Source organism: Pezoporus wallicus, unplaced genomic scaffold, assembly GCF_028554395.1.
Source record: "Pezoporus wallicus isolate ANWC-B61680 ecotype Strahan unplaced genomic scaffold, APGP_CSIRO_Pwel_v1 contig_5552, whole genome shotgun sequence".
Classification (NCBI taxonomy): Eukaryota; Metazoa; Chordata; class Aves; order Psittaciformes; family Psittacidae; genus Pezoporus; species Pezoporus wallicus.
In genome coordinates this window covers 4,358,611-4,374,012 of record NW_026640754.1, presented here as the reverse complement: position 1 = coordinate 4,374,012, position 15,402 = coordinate 4,358,611, and the positions used below count along the sequence as shown (strand labels likewise).

At 39.5% G+C, this 15,402-nt stretch overlaps 1 protein-coding gene across 1 annotated transcript in view; it reads left to right on the top strand.

Annotated features, from left to right (window-relative positions):
- SNX25 (sorting nexin 25) overlaps positions 1-15,402 on the top strand; it is a 78,309-nt gene that overhangs the window by 45,655 nt on the left and 17,252 nt on the right. Inside the window, exons 7-9 of the mRNA XM_057420290.1 lie at positions 3,039-3,229; positions 9,908-10,039; positions 11,711-11,986. Coding sequence (XP_057276273.1) covers positions 3,039-3,229; positions 9,908-10,039; positions 11,711-11,986 — 599 coding nt within the window. The remainder of the gene's footprint in view (positions 1-3,038; positions 3,230-9,907; positions 10,040-11,710; positions 11,987-15,402) is intronic.

Genomic DNA, 15,402 nt, shown 5'->3' with positions numbered 1-15,402 from the left:
TTTTGGTACTAATTGCATTTGGTGAGCTTGGGAAGGGTGCACAGTACCCCACTGAAGTTCCACCGTGGCACTGCATGTCTTGTCAAAATTTCCCCTGATCAGGAGAATTATTTTGGAGGAAGTTACTAAATGACCCTTTGCTCCTTTGAGGATGGAGGCCCTGCTTAGCTGTTGTGGGGAGGAAAAGCCAAAGCAGAATCTTTCTTGTTTTGCTGATGAGGGGTGATTTTATTTGTTTTTAACAATAATTAAAAAAAATATTCCTCAACTGAGATCAGCTGTGAAGTTATTAATAGTTAAAATTGTCCAAAGGATGCATCTTCTTCTCTTGTATAGTGACGAAACAGCACATTAATAGCATGTATCTATTCCTTTTCCTTTTATTGGAGCTGGCTGAGGGGTATGTGAGTAATTGCAAGTCTTTTCTTCCATAACTTTCTGGTTTTATTTGGTTTATGCAGTGATTCATGGATGTATTGATAATCAGCTTTGCTGATACAAAGAAATGGCAAAAAAGGCTTTTAATTATATCAGTACTTTGGTGGTGGGATCAGGCAAGAATAGATTAAAAATAAAAGTTGTCTTTATATCTCAAAATACCTTTCTGATAGGGCTTAATGTGGAAAAACCCAGAACATTTCATATCTGAAAATCAGAGAAGTCTCAAAATCTTGAAAGGCGATTGGGGTTAGGAGAAAACCAGTGATATGCCTAATCCCTTGCCAGCTAACATACAAATGCTGCTCCTTTTGTTGTCCATTAGCTTATCTTTCGTACTTAGGGAGAGGAAAGTCATGTTCAGTGTTTGTCCAGGTTTCCACACCATCTCTCCTGCACTGCAGTGCCTTAGCCACACTTTGTGCTGTGCTGCTCTTCATCAGCCTCTTGTTTACTCTTAAAGGCATTGCTGCCAGGCTTTCAGGGTGACTAGTCCTGTTTATCCATCTTCATCACTCTGCCCCGAGTGTTTCTTACATGGGGTTGGCTCCTTATGGATATGAAATGCTGAGTGAGGCAAATGTTTTATGAAGGATTTTTGTTAATAAAGCAATTATTCACAGGAAGCGGATGGGTTTTAGGGCTCATTAGTCTTCCTGGAGCCTGCTGCAATTGCAGGATGATAAGACTGCAGGTAAAACAGGCATGATTACCTTGAAAACCCTCCAGGTATGCCTTGATTTCCCTAAGAAGGGTGTTTTGCTTTAAGAAGGCTGAATAATGGTTGTGTATCACTGTTCATGGGTTTTCAAAATGTAGGGTTTCAGGTATGTATTTTGAGCCCAAAGTATTCAAGCTATTGAGAGAATTGAGAACTTTTAAAAATCATCTTGAAGTCAAGTGCAGGAGGAGAAATGTTGGGTTTTAATCTTCACTTCATATTGCTGTCCACATACTTGTATTAGCTGTAAACATTTTAAATCAAGGGGGAGAGCTGTTTTGTCTTTAAGGTATTTTCCTGCTTTTTGTTGTTCTTTTTTTTCTCATTAATACTGGTACCTCTGGTCAGGGAACTGAAACGCTAAATTAAATGTTCTGTTGACTCCCCTGTGGGGATAACATGCCAGAAAAACAGATGGCATTTTTTTGTCACGGTAAACTCATTTTATCGTTTGCTTCAGTGAGTATTATCTCTGTAGTTTACTATTATATGGCAGCTCAGATGCAGATGATACTTACCCATTAAAACTAACAGTCTTTGAATCGGGAAGGTTCCCTACCAACATACATAAATACATGCAATGAACAATATGGGAAAAGATGCTGGGAGAATATCTGCACTCACATTACCTATAGAACTTTAGGGACCCCCATGTACTGAGTTGTTCTTCAGTATAAAAGTGACAAACATAATCACATGCAGTAGTTACATGTGGCTGTAAGGGGAAATCAAAGGATGAAAACAGTCCTAAAAGAAGGTACCTTAACATATTAGAAATGTTTTTAAAAGACCCGCTTTAAATAATTCCTGAGGGATTTTCTTTTTCTGTCTGGTTGTTTCTTTCCAGCAACTGTTTTGAAAATGGAATGCTATTTTCATCTATATTGTTTTACTAGCATTTAATATTTTGAAAACATAGTAGAATGGATCTCTGTTATTCATCCCTGAGCAATCAATTAATCCAGAGGCAAGTACAAGCCAGGTGCTTTGCTGCTGAGCGCTAGTTGTGGCCTACAAAAGCAGGACTGTTATCGTTGAACAAGAGGAAAATAAAACCAGTGTATAAATGTAAATCAGCAGATAGAAACCAGGAATTATTTCAGTGCAGTAGGGTTTTTTAGTCTGGTTTATCTGCTGCTTCTTTTTTTAGACCTTGGTAATTAGCTGAAGAGGCTGGAATGTAGAATACACAAACATTACATGTTTTATTACCAGATCCTATTCAGCTGACTGTCATTTTCATGTCACTCCAATACTGTGCAGTCTTGGTGTGGCGCTGTAAGATTTTTCTTCTCAGTCATATGACCATTTTGAATGAAATTCAAGCGTTGTTGCTGTGTGGAGGAGATGCTGTATGATATGCTGTTCACATCAGCCTCAAGAAATTTGGATTTGAAAATGAGATGCATGGAAACATGTCATGCTGGTCTGAAGGGTCTAAGTCCAGTCCCTCATGGCTCTAGGTAGTCAGTGTTATGTTCAGTAAGGTGCATAAACTATCAGTTTCATGTGTTATCTATCATACACCGTAACTGCGGGTAACTTCCCGAAGCCATCTGATCAGTGTACATTGTGTAGTACACAAGTCTTGAGCCTCTGTCTTGCAACAAACTATGAGAAGAGAGCTGGAAGAGTCAGATTTCACTGGATGTTTGGATAATTTTTTTTTTCTGAACTGTTTTATATAAGCCCTTTAGGTATTGTTGGAGAATGTTTGAAAATCACCATGTCGTTTCAAATACAAACTCTGAATTATCTGTTCTCATGTGCGTAGTTGACTCCAGAATGACAAATGCTTTGATCAGGCAGGTCGCAGAGGCAGTGGTGCAATGATATTTTCGTGTTGTAAAGGACTGTCTCTTATCTGCTTTTTTCTTAGATTCAAAAGGAAAAGAAACTGCAGCAATGAAAGCTGACCTACTGAGGGCTCGCAATGTGAAGAGGTATATTAATCAGCTGACAGTGGCAAAGAAGCAATGTGAGAAGAGAATAAGGCTCCTGGGAGGGCCTGCTTATGATCAGCAGGAAGATGGCATTTCTGAGGAAGGCGATGGCCCTCAGAGTCAGAAGGTATAAACTGAATAGCACATACATTATCTGAAGGTCATTCTAAATGTGTTAGCACTGGATCATATTATCCTCACTGTCATTAATCCCTCCCTTCACTCTGAGTCAAGTACAAATTAGTTGCTTCATAGTTTGCTTAGGGAAAAGATCACTGAAGTACCTGAAAAAACATAGCGATCACTCGGCCTGGGATGCTTCTACATATGAAACTTCACAAAGGGTTGAGTGGCTCATAAGCATATGTGATTTTTCAGATGTACTGCATATAGGGAGCTAATAAAGACATGGTAGCAGCCTTTCTGAAAGTAGCAGCTTGCCTTCAAATAAAAGATTGCCAACACATGTGCAGTATTTCTTCGGCCTTTGTTATATGTACTTTTGGAAATACTTGTGGGTTTTGCAAATACCAAGTTATTCAAAAGCAAACACTTAACTCGTGGAAGGCAGTTGATAAAAATGTAAGGGCTGTCGTTGCAAAAAAGCTCTGGTAAGGCTGTTGACTGAATGCTGGTTTTCAACATCACTGTAGTCTGGAATTAGAAAAAAATACTGTTGTGTTAGCCAGCATCTACAAAAATAAAACAATGGCTACTTATCCTTGCTAAACTTCAATAGGTTTAGTGACTTCTTTGTGTAATTTAATCTATTCTGTTCCCTTTGGGTGAAGTACAGTAATAGATGTACTCAAATGAGAAAGTTTTCATCTTTTTTCATACAGGTAGAAGTTAACCTTTCATGCAGGGATCTTTGATTTTTATTATGTCCTTATAATAATTGTAACTTACTGGCATGTAAGAAAAAGTTGCATGGTAGAGAAATAGTTCTTAACTATCTGTGTTTTGTCTGTCTTGAGTAAGGGCTGAAAGAGGGCAGTTGACTACCCCCCTCATCCCTAAAGCATGATTTCAGACAGTGTGTTATAGATTGTGCCAAGGCAGTCCTGATCTGTTTCCTGGAGTTGAGTGTAGTGAGAGGTGCCAAGGAGAAAAGGAGAGAGAGAAGCATGTGGCAGCACCACATGAGCCACTGATGTCACTTTTGGTGCCTGCTGAGATGTTACGGGCTTTACAGGATAGATACATAGTGACATAAGATTGTTCAGGAACAGGATCAAATAGTGAAGGTGCACTGGATGGGGTCAGCAGTACAATAAAATATAATATTATTGTATTAAAAACAAAGGAATTCCTGCTTTTAATGCTGCATGTTTTAGAACCTGATGGTGTTTTTTTTTTTTTTTTAATAGGAGCTGCTGGCCCAGGGTTGTGTATCTTGCGATGATACCTATGAGCAGCTTCATATTGAGTTAATGGTACTATTAATAGGAATTAATACTCCTTGCACAGGCGTTTGTTGTGGTGGCAGAAGCAATAGGATCTGCTCTCTTTCTAAGCTTTTGATGACGTTTCTATGAAGAAGCCATAGAACCCCTCCACATCCATGTCAGCATAGAAAACAGCAAAAGTGCTGCTCTCTTCTGTTGTCCCCAGCTCTCTTATCAGGAAATAGGCTGAGGGAGGCTGGATGAGAGATGAAGGCCACGCTGTTCTCTTCTGAGCACAGAAAAATGCCCAGGGCTTGGTTTAGGAAGGGAGCTCTCTTTAATGCTGCTTCTTCCCACCCCTTTTTTGCACTGTGGTAGCTACAGTCTGGGTTATTTCAAGGCAGCTAGTTCTATTCTGGATGCTGGCCGCTCCTATGTGGGCAGTATTGACTGAACACTCAGAACACTTGGAACATTTTCTAAGCAAAAGGGAAAGGCTTAGTTTGCGACTTAGTAGATAAGCTAATGTTGGTATGCTGCTCCCAGTGGCCCATAATTTCTGTAAATTTAGAGTCTGGCTGTGCCAGTTTTTCTGCTAAGATAGCACTTAACCTGCAGAATAACTAGTTTGTATAGAAGAAACTGGAAGCTTGCTTTTCTTTCTTCAAGTTATATGGAATGGGTCAGAAATGAGCATCTACTGATGGTATTTGATTTTATGTAAGTGTAGTACAGAAGCATGAATACACTATTAACTCTGGGGAATATTTGGTATTAGTTGAACAAAGAACAAATTGACTAGTGACCTAGACTTGTATTTTGGTTTCACTTCTGCAACCCACAGAAAGCTTTCTTTTTCCTGCAGTAGTAGAGGAGTAATAGCACTGCTGGTGCTATTATGGTTTGGATTATGGTCTTAAATGTGGAGGTGGATTATTTGGAGCTGTCGATGTTCCTCTTTTACAGATTTAAGAAACAGAAATTAGGTGCTTTGAAATACTTTTTTTTTTTTCTCCTTTCACAGCAGAAGCTAATTATAAAAGTGTCAGTTTTCTGTTTGACTAGATAGTCCTGTGACTTTTATGTATTTGACTTTGCATATGTTTCACTCACCTTATTATCCTGAATCTGGGTTCTCTAGGGAGGTCATGAATGTGTAAGTTATAACCAAAAGCTTATAAGCAAACAAGCAAACAAACCAACCCCAGCTGCTCTTTGAGTCTGAATTCTGTCATTAGCTCCAATGTTGATGTACATTCTGTCCTTGGTGTTAGATTTGCTTTCAGAGAAAATACAGTTGAAATTAGTGTAATATATGAAGTTTCTCTTCTAATCTAGTTATGGTCAGTGCAGGTTTAGTCTTTTTTCGTAGAAATGGTACCTGCACAGTATTGCAGTAATTGAGTTTTTTTGTCTGTATTCATCCAGCAAACCCTTTGTTTTCTCTGTTGTCTTCAGCACAATAGCCACATCACCACATCTGTGATATGATGGGTGCAGTCACAGCATCTCCTTAGCGGAGCTTTTTGTGAACCGCAGGTGGTAGGAGGAGCTGTGGTGATCTGATCCTGGACTAACTGTGAGATAGCAAGGAAATGGCCCAAGTGTACTTTTGAGGCACAGGCAGTTCATGTTCATAAACCTACTGATGAGGAGTAGTTTGAAACTCCTGCAGATGGCCTTGCTTCCAGCATGTATGAAGACAGGCTGAGAAAGTTGGGGCTGTCTGTTCATCCTGGAGAAGGGAAGGTTGCATGGAGACATCATAGCAGCCTTCCAGTATCTGAAGGGGGCCTTTAAAAGGATGCTGGGGAGGGACTCTTCGTTAGGGACTGTAGTGATAGGACAAGGGGTAATGGGTTCAAATTTAAACAGGGGAAGTTCAGGTTAGATATAAGGAAGAAATTATTTACTGTGAGGGTGGTGAGGCACTAGAGTGGGTTGCCCAAAGAAGTGGTAAATGCTCCATCCCTGGCAGCGTTCAAGACCAGGTTGGACAGGGCCTTAAGCAAACTGGTCTAGGGTGGGACGTCTCTGCCTATGGGAGGGGTGTTGGAACTAGATGATCTTAAGGTCCTTTCCAGCCCTAATTAGTCTATGATTCTTTCTATCTGTGGATAGATGCTGATGTAACTGGTGACTGATGAGACTTTCACTGTGATTTCCGAACTTGAGATCATGTTATGTCAGGATACTTTTACAGAATTTGGGGATATAAAGAAAGCAGGCTTCAGTTGTTGTTCCCCTGTTGCCTGCAGATGGGGTATCTTACGACAGAATTTCATGAACATGTGAGTCTCAAGGCAGGGGGTTTTCTGTTAGTTTATGTGCAGTAAAACATTCATGTACCTTATGCAGTATATACTTCCTGATCGGTAACTAATCATTGCATTTATTTCAGCTACTGCTTTATGTGACAAAGTAACCTTCTGATGACTTGCCTCTTCTTAAAAGATAATAAAGAATATATGCTTTAATTTTACTTGGTGTACAGGCAAAGCATTGGTTACTGTTCTTGAAAATGCAGCTTGGAAAGAGACACATTTTTCCAGTGTAATTTCTGCAGTGTGACTGTGTGTCATCATCCCAGCAGAAAACATCCACTACTGGCCCAAATTCTATTTACCCACCCAGGATCTGCAGTGCTGTTATCAGCTTTATTGTGGTTATTCATTATAGGCCGATGTGGTTGTAGTCAGTGGGAACCTGGTGTGTTGCAAAGAAATGGAGTACTGTGCATCTGTACTGTGTCTGGTGCCTATACACGTCCTTGCAAATTATCCAATTGTTTTATGTTCTTCTCCAGAGAGGTTGTGATTGTCTTTAGGGATTTGTCAAGACCAGCTCTTTGCTTTGTAGGGCCAAGAACAAGGCTATTCTGTGTGCCTATGTTAGGGATGCTGGTTAGAGCACCCTGCTTGGAAATAAAGCCCTAACCCCTTCCTAGTCTTTGGCAGAGCTTGTGAGCAGCTGTGGTATGTTAGCTACTTCCCTGTTGGAGCAGGGAATTGATGTAGCAGCGGTAAAGCTGCTGGTTTTTCCAATCCCAGAAGCTGCTCTCTAGTCAAAAGCACTTGGAGGGTTGCTGTTGAGGCTGATCATTCTAAGATTGTATCTGCTAACTGGATGTTAGATTTGAGGGTGTACACATGCCTTAAGATAAGCTTTTCTGTCCATTAATTTGTCTTGTTCAAGTATTTCAGTTTGCAAGGTAACTAATAGGAAATTTGTGTAACAGCATTATTAGGCACCACCTCTTTAATTACTATGGGGCACCTGTGCAGGAGTGAGGGATGGTTACACTTGCCTTGCTCCCTGCAGCAGCACTTACCCACAATTAATTGTGAGAGGGGATGTTTTTTAATTACCTTCTTTTCTGGCAGCCTGGGTGGAGATACTTTGGATAATAGAGGCATAAAGACCAAAGTGACCTCTTGCTCAAGAAGAGACAGCATGTGCTCTGCATTGTGATTTATTACCTCTGCTATCATATATAGAGCTGAAATTCCTGGAGATGGTGAAGATCTCTGTTCAAGAGGCTGGAAGACCCTCTTCTGCTTGTGTTTTAAGTCATTGTCCTTGATAAAAAGATTTAATAGAGAATATGATGATGCACAACAATCAGGCTAAACCACAGACTGCCCTTTGAATTGTCATCTCTGTGTTCTTCTCTTGGACAGTCTGATCACCATTTCTCTAATAAGCCTAGCTTCAGGAAGCCTGACTCTGTGCTATTCACTGTGAATTACAGTGCAGCCTCTGAAAGACAGAAGTTTGTGTTCGTATACCTGAATAGTTATGAAGCTAAGAGCAAGCCATGCTCAGAAGATACTGGTATAGTAAAGGATGAAGAGAAGAATGGAATATGACTGTTGCTAAGAAACTTTGTAGATGAAAAGGAGCATTTCAGCTGAGACAAATATAATTTACTTAAACACTGCCCAGAATTTGGGGAAGCTGTTTCAGGAAAAACACAGGTAGCTATGGTTTTCAAAGAACCTTCTTTAGCCTGGTTTCTTAAGGAAGTGACTTGTGCTAGTAATTGTGGCACATGGATGTGGTTTCTTCCCGTACACCTTGAGCCCAGCAGACTGTTTTTCCTAAACGTAACTTGGTGCTGGAGTCTCACAGGTACTAAGCTGAGTAAAATAAATCATCTTCCCAGAGAGATGCTGATACATGACCTGAATTGTAGTAGTATTAGGTGTTGAAAAACCTGTATTAGAAAAATACATCATGGGTTAATATGCCTTAGCCTTGGTTGGAATTCATGTCTTGCTCCATACCAAATTATCTTTGCTATGAAATGCAAAGTCATAGGAAGCTAAGATTCATTAGCCACAGTGCTTAAGCACCTGCGTTTCTTTTCAAAGAAAAGGTGAAGGTTGGTTGGTGTCTGTGAGGTACAAAGCAAGAGACCATAACCACTCTGGTGTATGTGGATTCCTGGCAATATAAATAATGGCACTAAATGAGCTACATGAAAACTAGACTGAGCTGCTACACTGAAACATTGGGGGGGAAGGGCTGATTGGTTTTGATGGTGTGTTCTGAAAATTGGTTCTGTTTTTCAAAGGAAGCCAAGGTTGTTCAGTTTGTTCAGTGTGGGAAGATCTGTTCATTTTGTCAGGGAGGTGTTTCGTTTCCAGGTAGGAGTTTCTCTCAAAGAAAAAGCCTGGCTTCACAAAAATAGTAGAGGATGAGGAAGCGATAATGGCTTTTTAATCCAACATCTTAGTGGCTGCAGCATCTGCTTAGGTTTGGGAAGTATATGTTTCATTTCCTTCTCTGCTTGACACACACCATCCTCTCTCATCTCAGGAAGAGTCCTGAGCATTATATCACAGCTTGTACCCTTTCCTGGCTGCATTTCTGATAGATGCTTTTCAATAACACACAGTTAATGGGATGCCTTAGCTGCTAGGGTAAAGAACTACACTCTATCTTTCTGTGTCCCTGGGAATAATTGAGATAAATCTCAAAGCTCTGTGGCCTGTGGCCTGGCAACTGCTGATGTCACTATTTGTTTGAATCAAACTAAGCTTTCAGCTTGTCTCCTCTGCCTTGCAGGGACACGAGAAGTTAAATTTTTGGCAGTAGTATTTCATAAATGACTTGAAATGCCATCTTAGTCCTTTGAAATATAGTCTTACCTCCTGGACAGAAGATAAGTGGAAATAATTTCTGCCTGGTAGGAGCATAGATGTGTTTATTTTTCAAGTACTTCTAACTCATATTTTTTATTCTTTGAAATTATTTTTCTTTAAATGAAGCTAAACTATTACTGTAGAAGGTCTGTGCACTTGAATCTAGTGCACATGCATGGTGCTCTGTGGGCACACCAAGTGAAAAGATTTTCTTCATAAGGGATTGAGAGTTAGTTTTTTTCCCAGGTTTTATTCTTTTTCCTTCTTCAGATTCTTCAGTTTGAAGAAATTTTGGCCAACGCTTCATACCGAGAGCATTTCCGAATCTACATGGAAAGGATGGACAAGATGGCTTTGATCGGTCTTTGGGAGTCTGTGGAGTACCTGAAGAACGCTAACAAGGTGGAAGAAATTGCAAGTCTTTGCCACTTGTGCATTTAATGGGAATCTCTGCTGCTTGTGATGTTGGTGTTAGGAAATGTCTTTGTACTTATGTTGTTACAACAGCAATAGCATAGGATGGGTGCTAAGCAATTTAGGGGGGGTTTATCTTGCTTATGTCAATGTTTGATGATAATGTGCAATTAAAAATTGTGGACTGTTGTTATGATGGTTTCCTATTGTTCTATGTAACAACATCACTTGTAAAAAGGATACTGGATATGCTAAAATAGTAGAATTATTTCTCGCTCTACCAGAGAGTTAAAAAAACAACTTGCATTAATGTTTTGGTTTTAGTTGTATCAGCTCATGTGAAACTGTTTGATAGTCTGTACATAAACTTCTTATCTTGCTGATTACAGGTAGCCCATTGAATCCAAAACCATGAACATTTGTGTATATGTGTTTTTAAAATCCTTCTGAAAGAGTGTCTTTGCTTTGAAAGATCTCTTCATCTCCCCAGCAGTTCTATTGCTGTACAAGCAGCTAAGTTTCTCCAGGAAACAATGCTGTATTATAATTTGTGCTAAGGTAAAGTAGGAATGAGAATCCTGGAGCAGGTATAGGAAATACAAAGTTGCAATAAGTATCCTGGAGCAATGGAAACGACCAACTCAGGCTAGGAAGTGTTCATAAAAAGGGTTTGTCACGCACGTTAAAGAGAGTTGTATAGATCAGTTTTGATCTGCAAACTGCTCATGTTTGGAAAAGGTGCTGTAAATCATTTTGTGACCTTTGAGCTGTGATTTCTCATCTTGCTTTCAAAACAATGTGTAGTGCGTTTATTCAAGACTTCCCATTTTACAAAAGAGATTCTAACACAGTGTGCCTGTCTTCCTCCATGGAACATAAATGTGGTCTGCTGCTACAGGGGCAGTTCTGATTACAAAAAAGGAGCAGCTGTGCAGCCATGTGGCTGGGATACTGTCATATGAGGCAGGCCAGCACATTGTGCCATACTATTGGAGTGAATAAAACCTTTTTAATTTGGGTGAGTTTAGAGAGATAGTAATTTAGAGAGATGATCATGGGCTGTGCTGCATGACTTCCTCTCTTCTTCCTGTTCATTACTGCACAGTTCAACCCTATGCACTGTTCTGTGCTCGGTGGAAATACTTGGCCTCAGGTACTGATAAATGCCTCTTCAGTTGTGCTTTTTTCTTGTTTCTTTTTTCTTTTCCCTCCCCCTCAAAATTAACTATGGTAATGTATAAAGGGAGTTGATCTTAACAAGAAGACAGGAGAACCAGTACAGCTGAACTCTGCAATCTGAACTTAAAATAGTGACCACAATGTTGCTCTAGCACTTTGTCCTTTGAATACCAGCTTTTGGAGCACACTTTTAAAAGCAATGGGTGCTTCTTCTCCAAGCAGCTATGGTAATTTTAGAACACAGCTGTTTCTTCACTTAACAATCAGGGATATTTATCTTGTAAAATCAACAGCCTAGCGTAGGTGCAGAGGCAGAGTGCTTGATCTCAGTAAGAGATTCACAGATGTGTTCTCATACATCTGGGCATGAAATTAGTTTGATCATCCTTCAAATTATGCACCTGGATCCTGAGTCATCCTGATATTTTTAACAAGTTTTCATTATTCTCTTCTCCCTCCCCCTCCCTCTCTGCATTGTAGGCTGAAATACCTCAACTGGTGAGTGAAATTTATCAGAATTTTTTTGTGGAAAGCAGAGAAATACCCGTGGAAAAATCCCTTTATAAAGAAATACAGCAAAGTCTTGTGGGGAATAAAGGCATTGAAGTATTCTACAGAATTCAGGCAGATGTTTACGAAACTCTAAAGGACAGATATTACCCCTCATTCATTGTCAGTGATTTATATGAGAGATCAGTCAAGAAGGAAGAAGAAAGAAGTTCTGCTCAGCTAACTCCTGAGGACAAAGATGAAGTGGTGAGTCACACAGACAGTTTCTTTCGCTGTTATTTAAGGTGATCTGAAGATGATCCTGACTAAAGCATATAGCAGCATCTGCTGTCCTTGAGCTTTGGACTCCTTTTTTTTTTTCTGATATATTTATAAATATCATCACTCTTGTAGTTTCATCAGGCAAACCTGATATGTTTGCAAGCTCTTTGAAACAAAACGGTACAAAATGCTTAAATTTTGTATTAGTAGATATTTCAGATTTCTAAGCCTTTTGTATTTCATATCATTTATCACCCTCCTTAGTATCAGAGAACTCAAAACATACCACATACAAGCTCAGCTGCTGTGTTTTTCAGTGAAGGAAATCGCACTGAAACATGAATAGGTTTCTGTCTAGAAGTTGTCTGTCCCCATCCCCTGTGCATTTCCTTCGTTCTAAATACTTTTTAAAAGCTGCACGGAAGTGGAGGAAAAAGTAATGAAAACTATGATCTTAGTGCTTTTTCAATAATTTATTGAATAAATGAATAGGCTATGCTGGAAGAGAAAACTGATTTCAAATAGCACTAGAACTGTAGATAGTAAACCAGGACATTCAAAATGTCATAAACAATAACCCAATGGCAGCTCTCTTGGGACTTTTTTTTTCAGTGGGTTCTCTAAGTCAGTCATTGTTGGGGAAACTTGTATTAAGTTTAAGAACATTTTGACAAGAGCATCTCAGACCAGTGAGCAACTTTCAGTCAGGCTGCTGCTTCAGATCAGCATGGGTGTCTGCATTTTACACCTGAACTTGCTCACAAGTCAAGTGTAATACTTTGTCGCTTCACAGACAGTCTGAGATAAAGGAGCAGAATCCAGAGATACTGATTTACATCCTGCCCTTTAGAAACAATTTTTCCAGAACCTATGGCTTTTGTAGTTATTGCTTAAATATGACTTTCCTTTCTGTAGGTGAGCTATTACAGTCTCTGCAGTCTGCGTATCAAGAAATCTGCAGAGATGAGCAGTTACAAGAAAATTGCTTCCAATATTGAACTTTTAGAGCTTGCTAGATTTTTTCACTGTTTGTTTCTCCCTGTATTCTTGATAAAAGATTCAAGACACGTTTTCTGCTTTTCTCGCTGCTAACTCAGCTATGTATTTGGGGTGGTAGATGCTTCAAAGACTTTCTGTCCTTGTGTTTGCAGTTATTGGAACTTTGAGTAAAGACTGTTCTTGGTTTTGTCCAGAAATTTCTAAACATTGTGCTTTTTAATCTCTTATATATATTTTACACATAGTCTAACAGAGATAACTCTTTCTGTAAGAAAACTGATACAGCATTTCAGGGCTAGCTATCCTCTGTCAGATAACACACCAGCATCATCTGTCCTTCCTCTGAGTCCTTGGATATATATGTGCTGGATCTGAAGGCTGAGTCTGCTGTGAAACCTTAAAGACTAATATATTGCCAAGTTGGCTTATATGGTTAAAGGTTTTTTCCAATTTTGACAACAAATTAAGTATGAAGTTGCATATACTGTTAGAGCATCTGTCAAGTAGGGCAGTCTTAGTGGATCTGTGCCATGCTTCATGGTCTTCAAGGTGAAAATAAATGATAAGTTCCTTTTTCTGAAACTTCCAGTGATGTTTAGATGTTTAGGTGTTAGTGAAAATGCACTACTGGCTAATAGGTTTGGGATTTTTCCTCCTCCATGTATAGGAAGCCACAGCTGAGAAATCCTGTTTCTGGAAGGATCCATATTGTTAGCAAATATTGTTTTCATTTTAGTTTAGGTTTTGGAAATCTATGTCCTCACCTCCTGGGGGACTGTGGGAGTATCTATGTTAATTCCCTATCAATTTACTGTTAGAGCTGGATAGGTCAAAAGCCATCTAGTGTCCTCATCGAGGGGAGGGCGAAACAGTGAACCCTGGTTAAACCTGAGAAAATCTAATCAGAAGATTGCAATTGAGGATGCCGTCCAGCTGTTTCTGGTGCATGTGGAATAAGCTCTTTCTTCTTCCTTCCATGCTGGCATGGCTTTTTGCCCCTTGGACAAACCTCCTTTGAAAAGTCATGAGTAGATGTGAAATACAGAAGCAAGCAGTGCCTGCATTCAGCACTTCAAGGAAATAGGGTCTGGTGGTTGCATCAGTGCTGTATGTGTCAGATGGCTAAAATAAGCCCAAAGTCTGTATTCTCCAGGACTTAAAGAAATGAAAGTCATTATCAGGTTAGCAATCAGGGGAAAATAGGACAGTCCTTTATGATCTCAGCTTTGAGTGTGTTGGTTGTTTATTTGATGATTTGAATACAGGTAACTTGTTACCTTGTAATTTTAGCATTTTTGTGATAAATCCAGTTTTTCCTGTGTCTGAAATGTTACTGACAGAGAAATCATGTAGCCTACCTCTGGGAGCAGAGCCTTACTAATTTGTAATTAATTGCAATCCTTTGATTACTAGAACCAAGCTTCTTCATGTGAAAAGTCTTTTAATTCTCCAGTGCTCAAAACAGCTGTTTGAATTCTTTTCGACCTCTGTGCTTCCCAACAAGTGTAAGGGTTTGGTTTGGTTTGTTTCTTATTTTTATGGTTTTGTTCAGTAGTGTTTTGAATAACATTCAGTGTTGTTAATTATTATTGTTATTTGTATTATTGTAGTGCCAGGAGATGACAAGTAGCTTCCATGGGCTGACCTCAGTATGTATGCTTGGAGGCAGTATCTGACCTGCGAGTCCATGGAAGCAGACAGAAGAAAGGACAGGGCAGGCAAATGCAAAGCTGGAACAGGGCATGGATTTCATAGCATAGACCTCCTGACTTATGCATTATATTACTCTCCCTTAGGGGGAATCACACTAAGGAGATAGATTATTGTTGCTACTGTATTTCTTTTCAGGCCTTTTTTACTAAGATGTAAAATACTGCAGAATTTGCAGTAGGCTTGTCTCCTCTAAAACTTGTGAATTTAGTAGAGTATGAGACTTCCTTATGTTAGCTTTTTGTTAACTGTATAGAGCTTACTTAGTAGGAATATCATTCACAGAACACAGAACTCTCCTTCATGAGATGAGATTCATAGCTTCCCACAGATAAGTTTAGACACATTCAGTCACAAGCAGACCTCAAAGATCTTTGACCATGGCAGCAGTAACATCTCAGTGCTGTGTGTGCTGCATCTTAAAGTCTCTTCATGCCTATTTGGGGAAGTACAGTAGGAAGGGGGAGGCTGAGGTAAATGCCAAAAGATGTTAAAGAGAATGTCACTGAAAGGTGTGAAAATTTCTGGGTTTTTGCATGCCTGTAGTACACAAGGTGGAAAAAGCTGTTGATTTGTCTGAATGAGTATGAGAAATGATTTATGGGTTTAGGGTAATGCATATATGCTTTTAACATGTTGTTAACAAATCTAAAAACTGCAGTAAAATCAGTTTATGAAGAGAGAGGATGTGG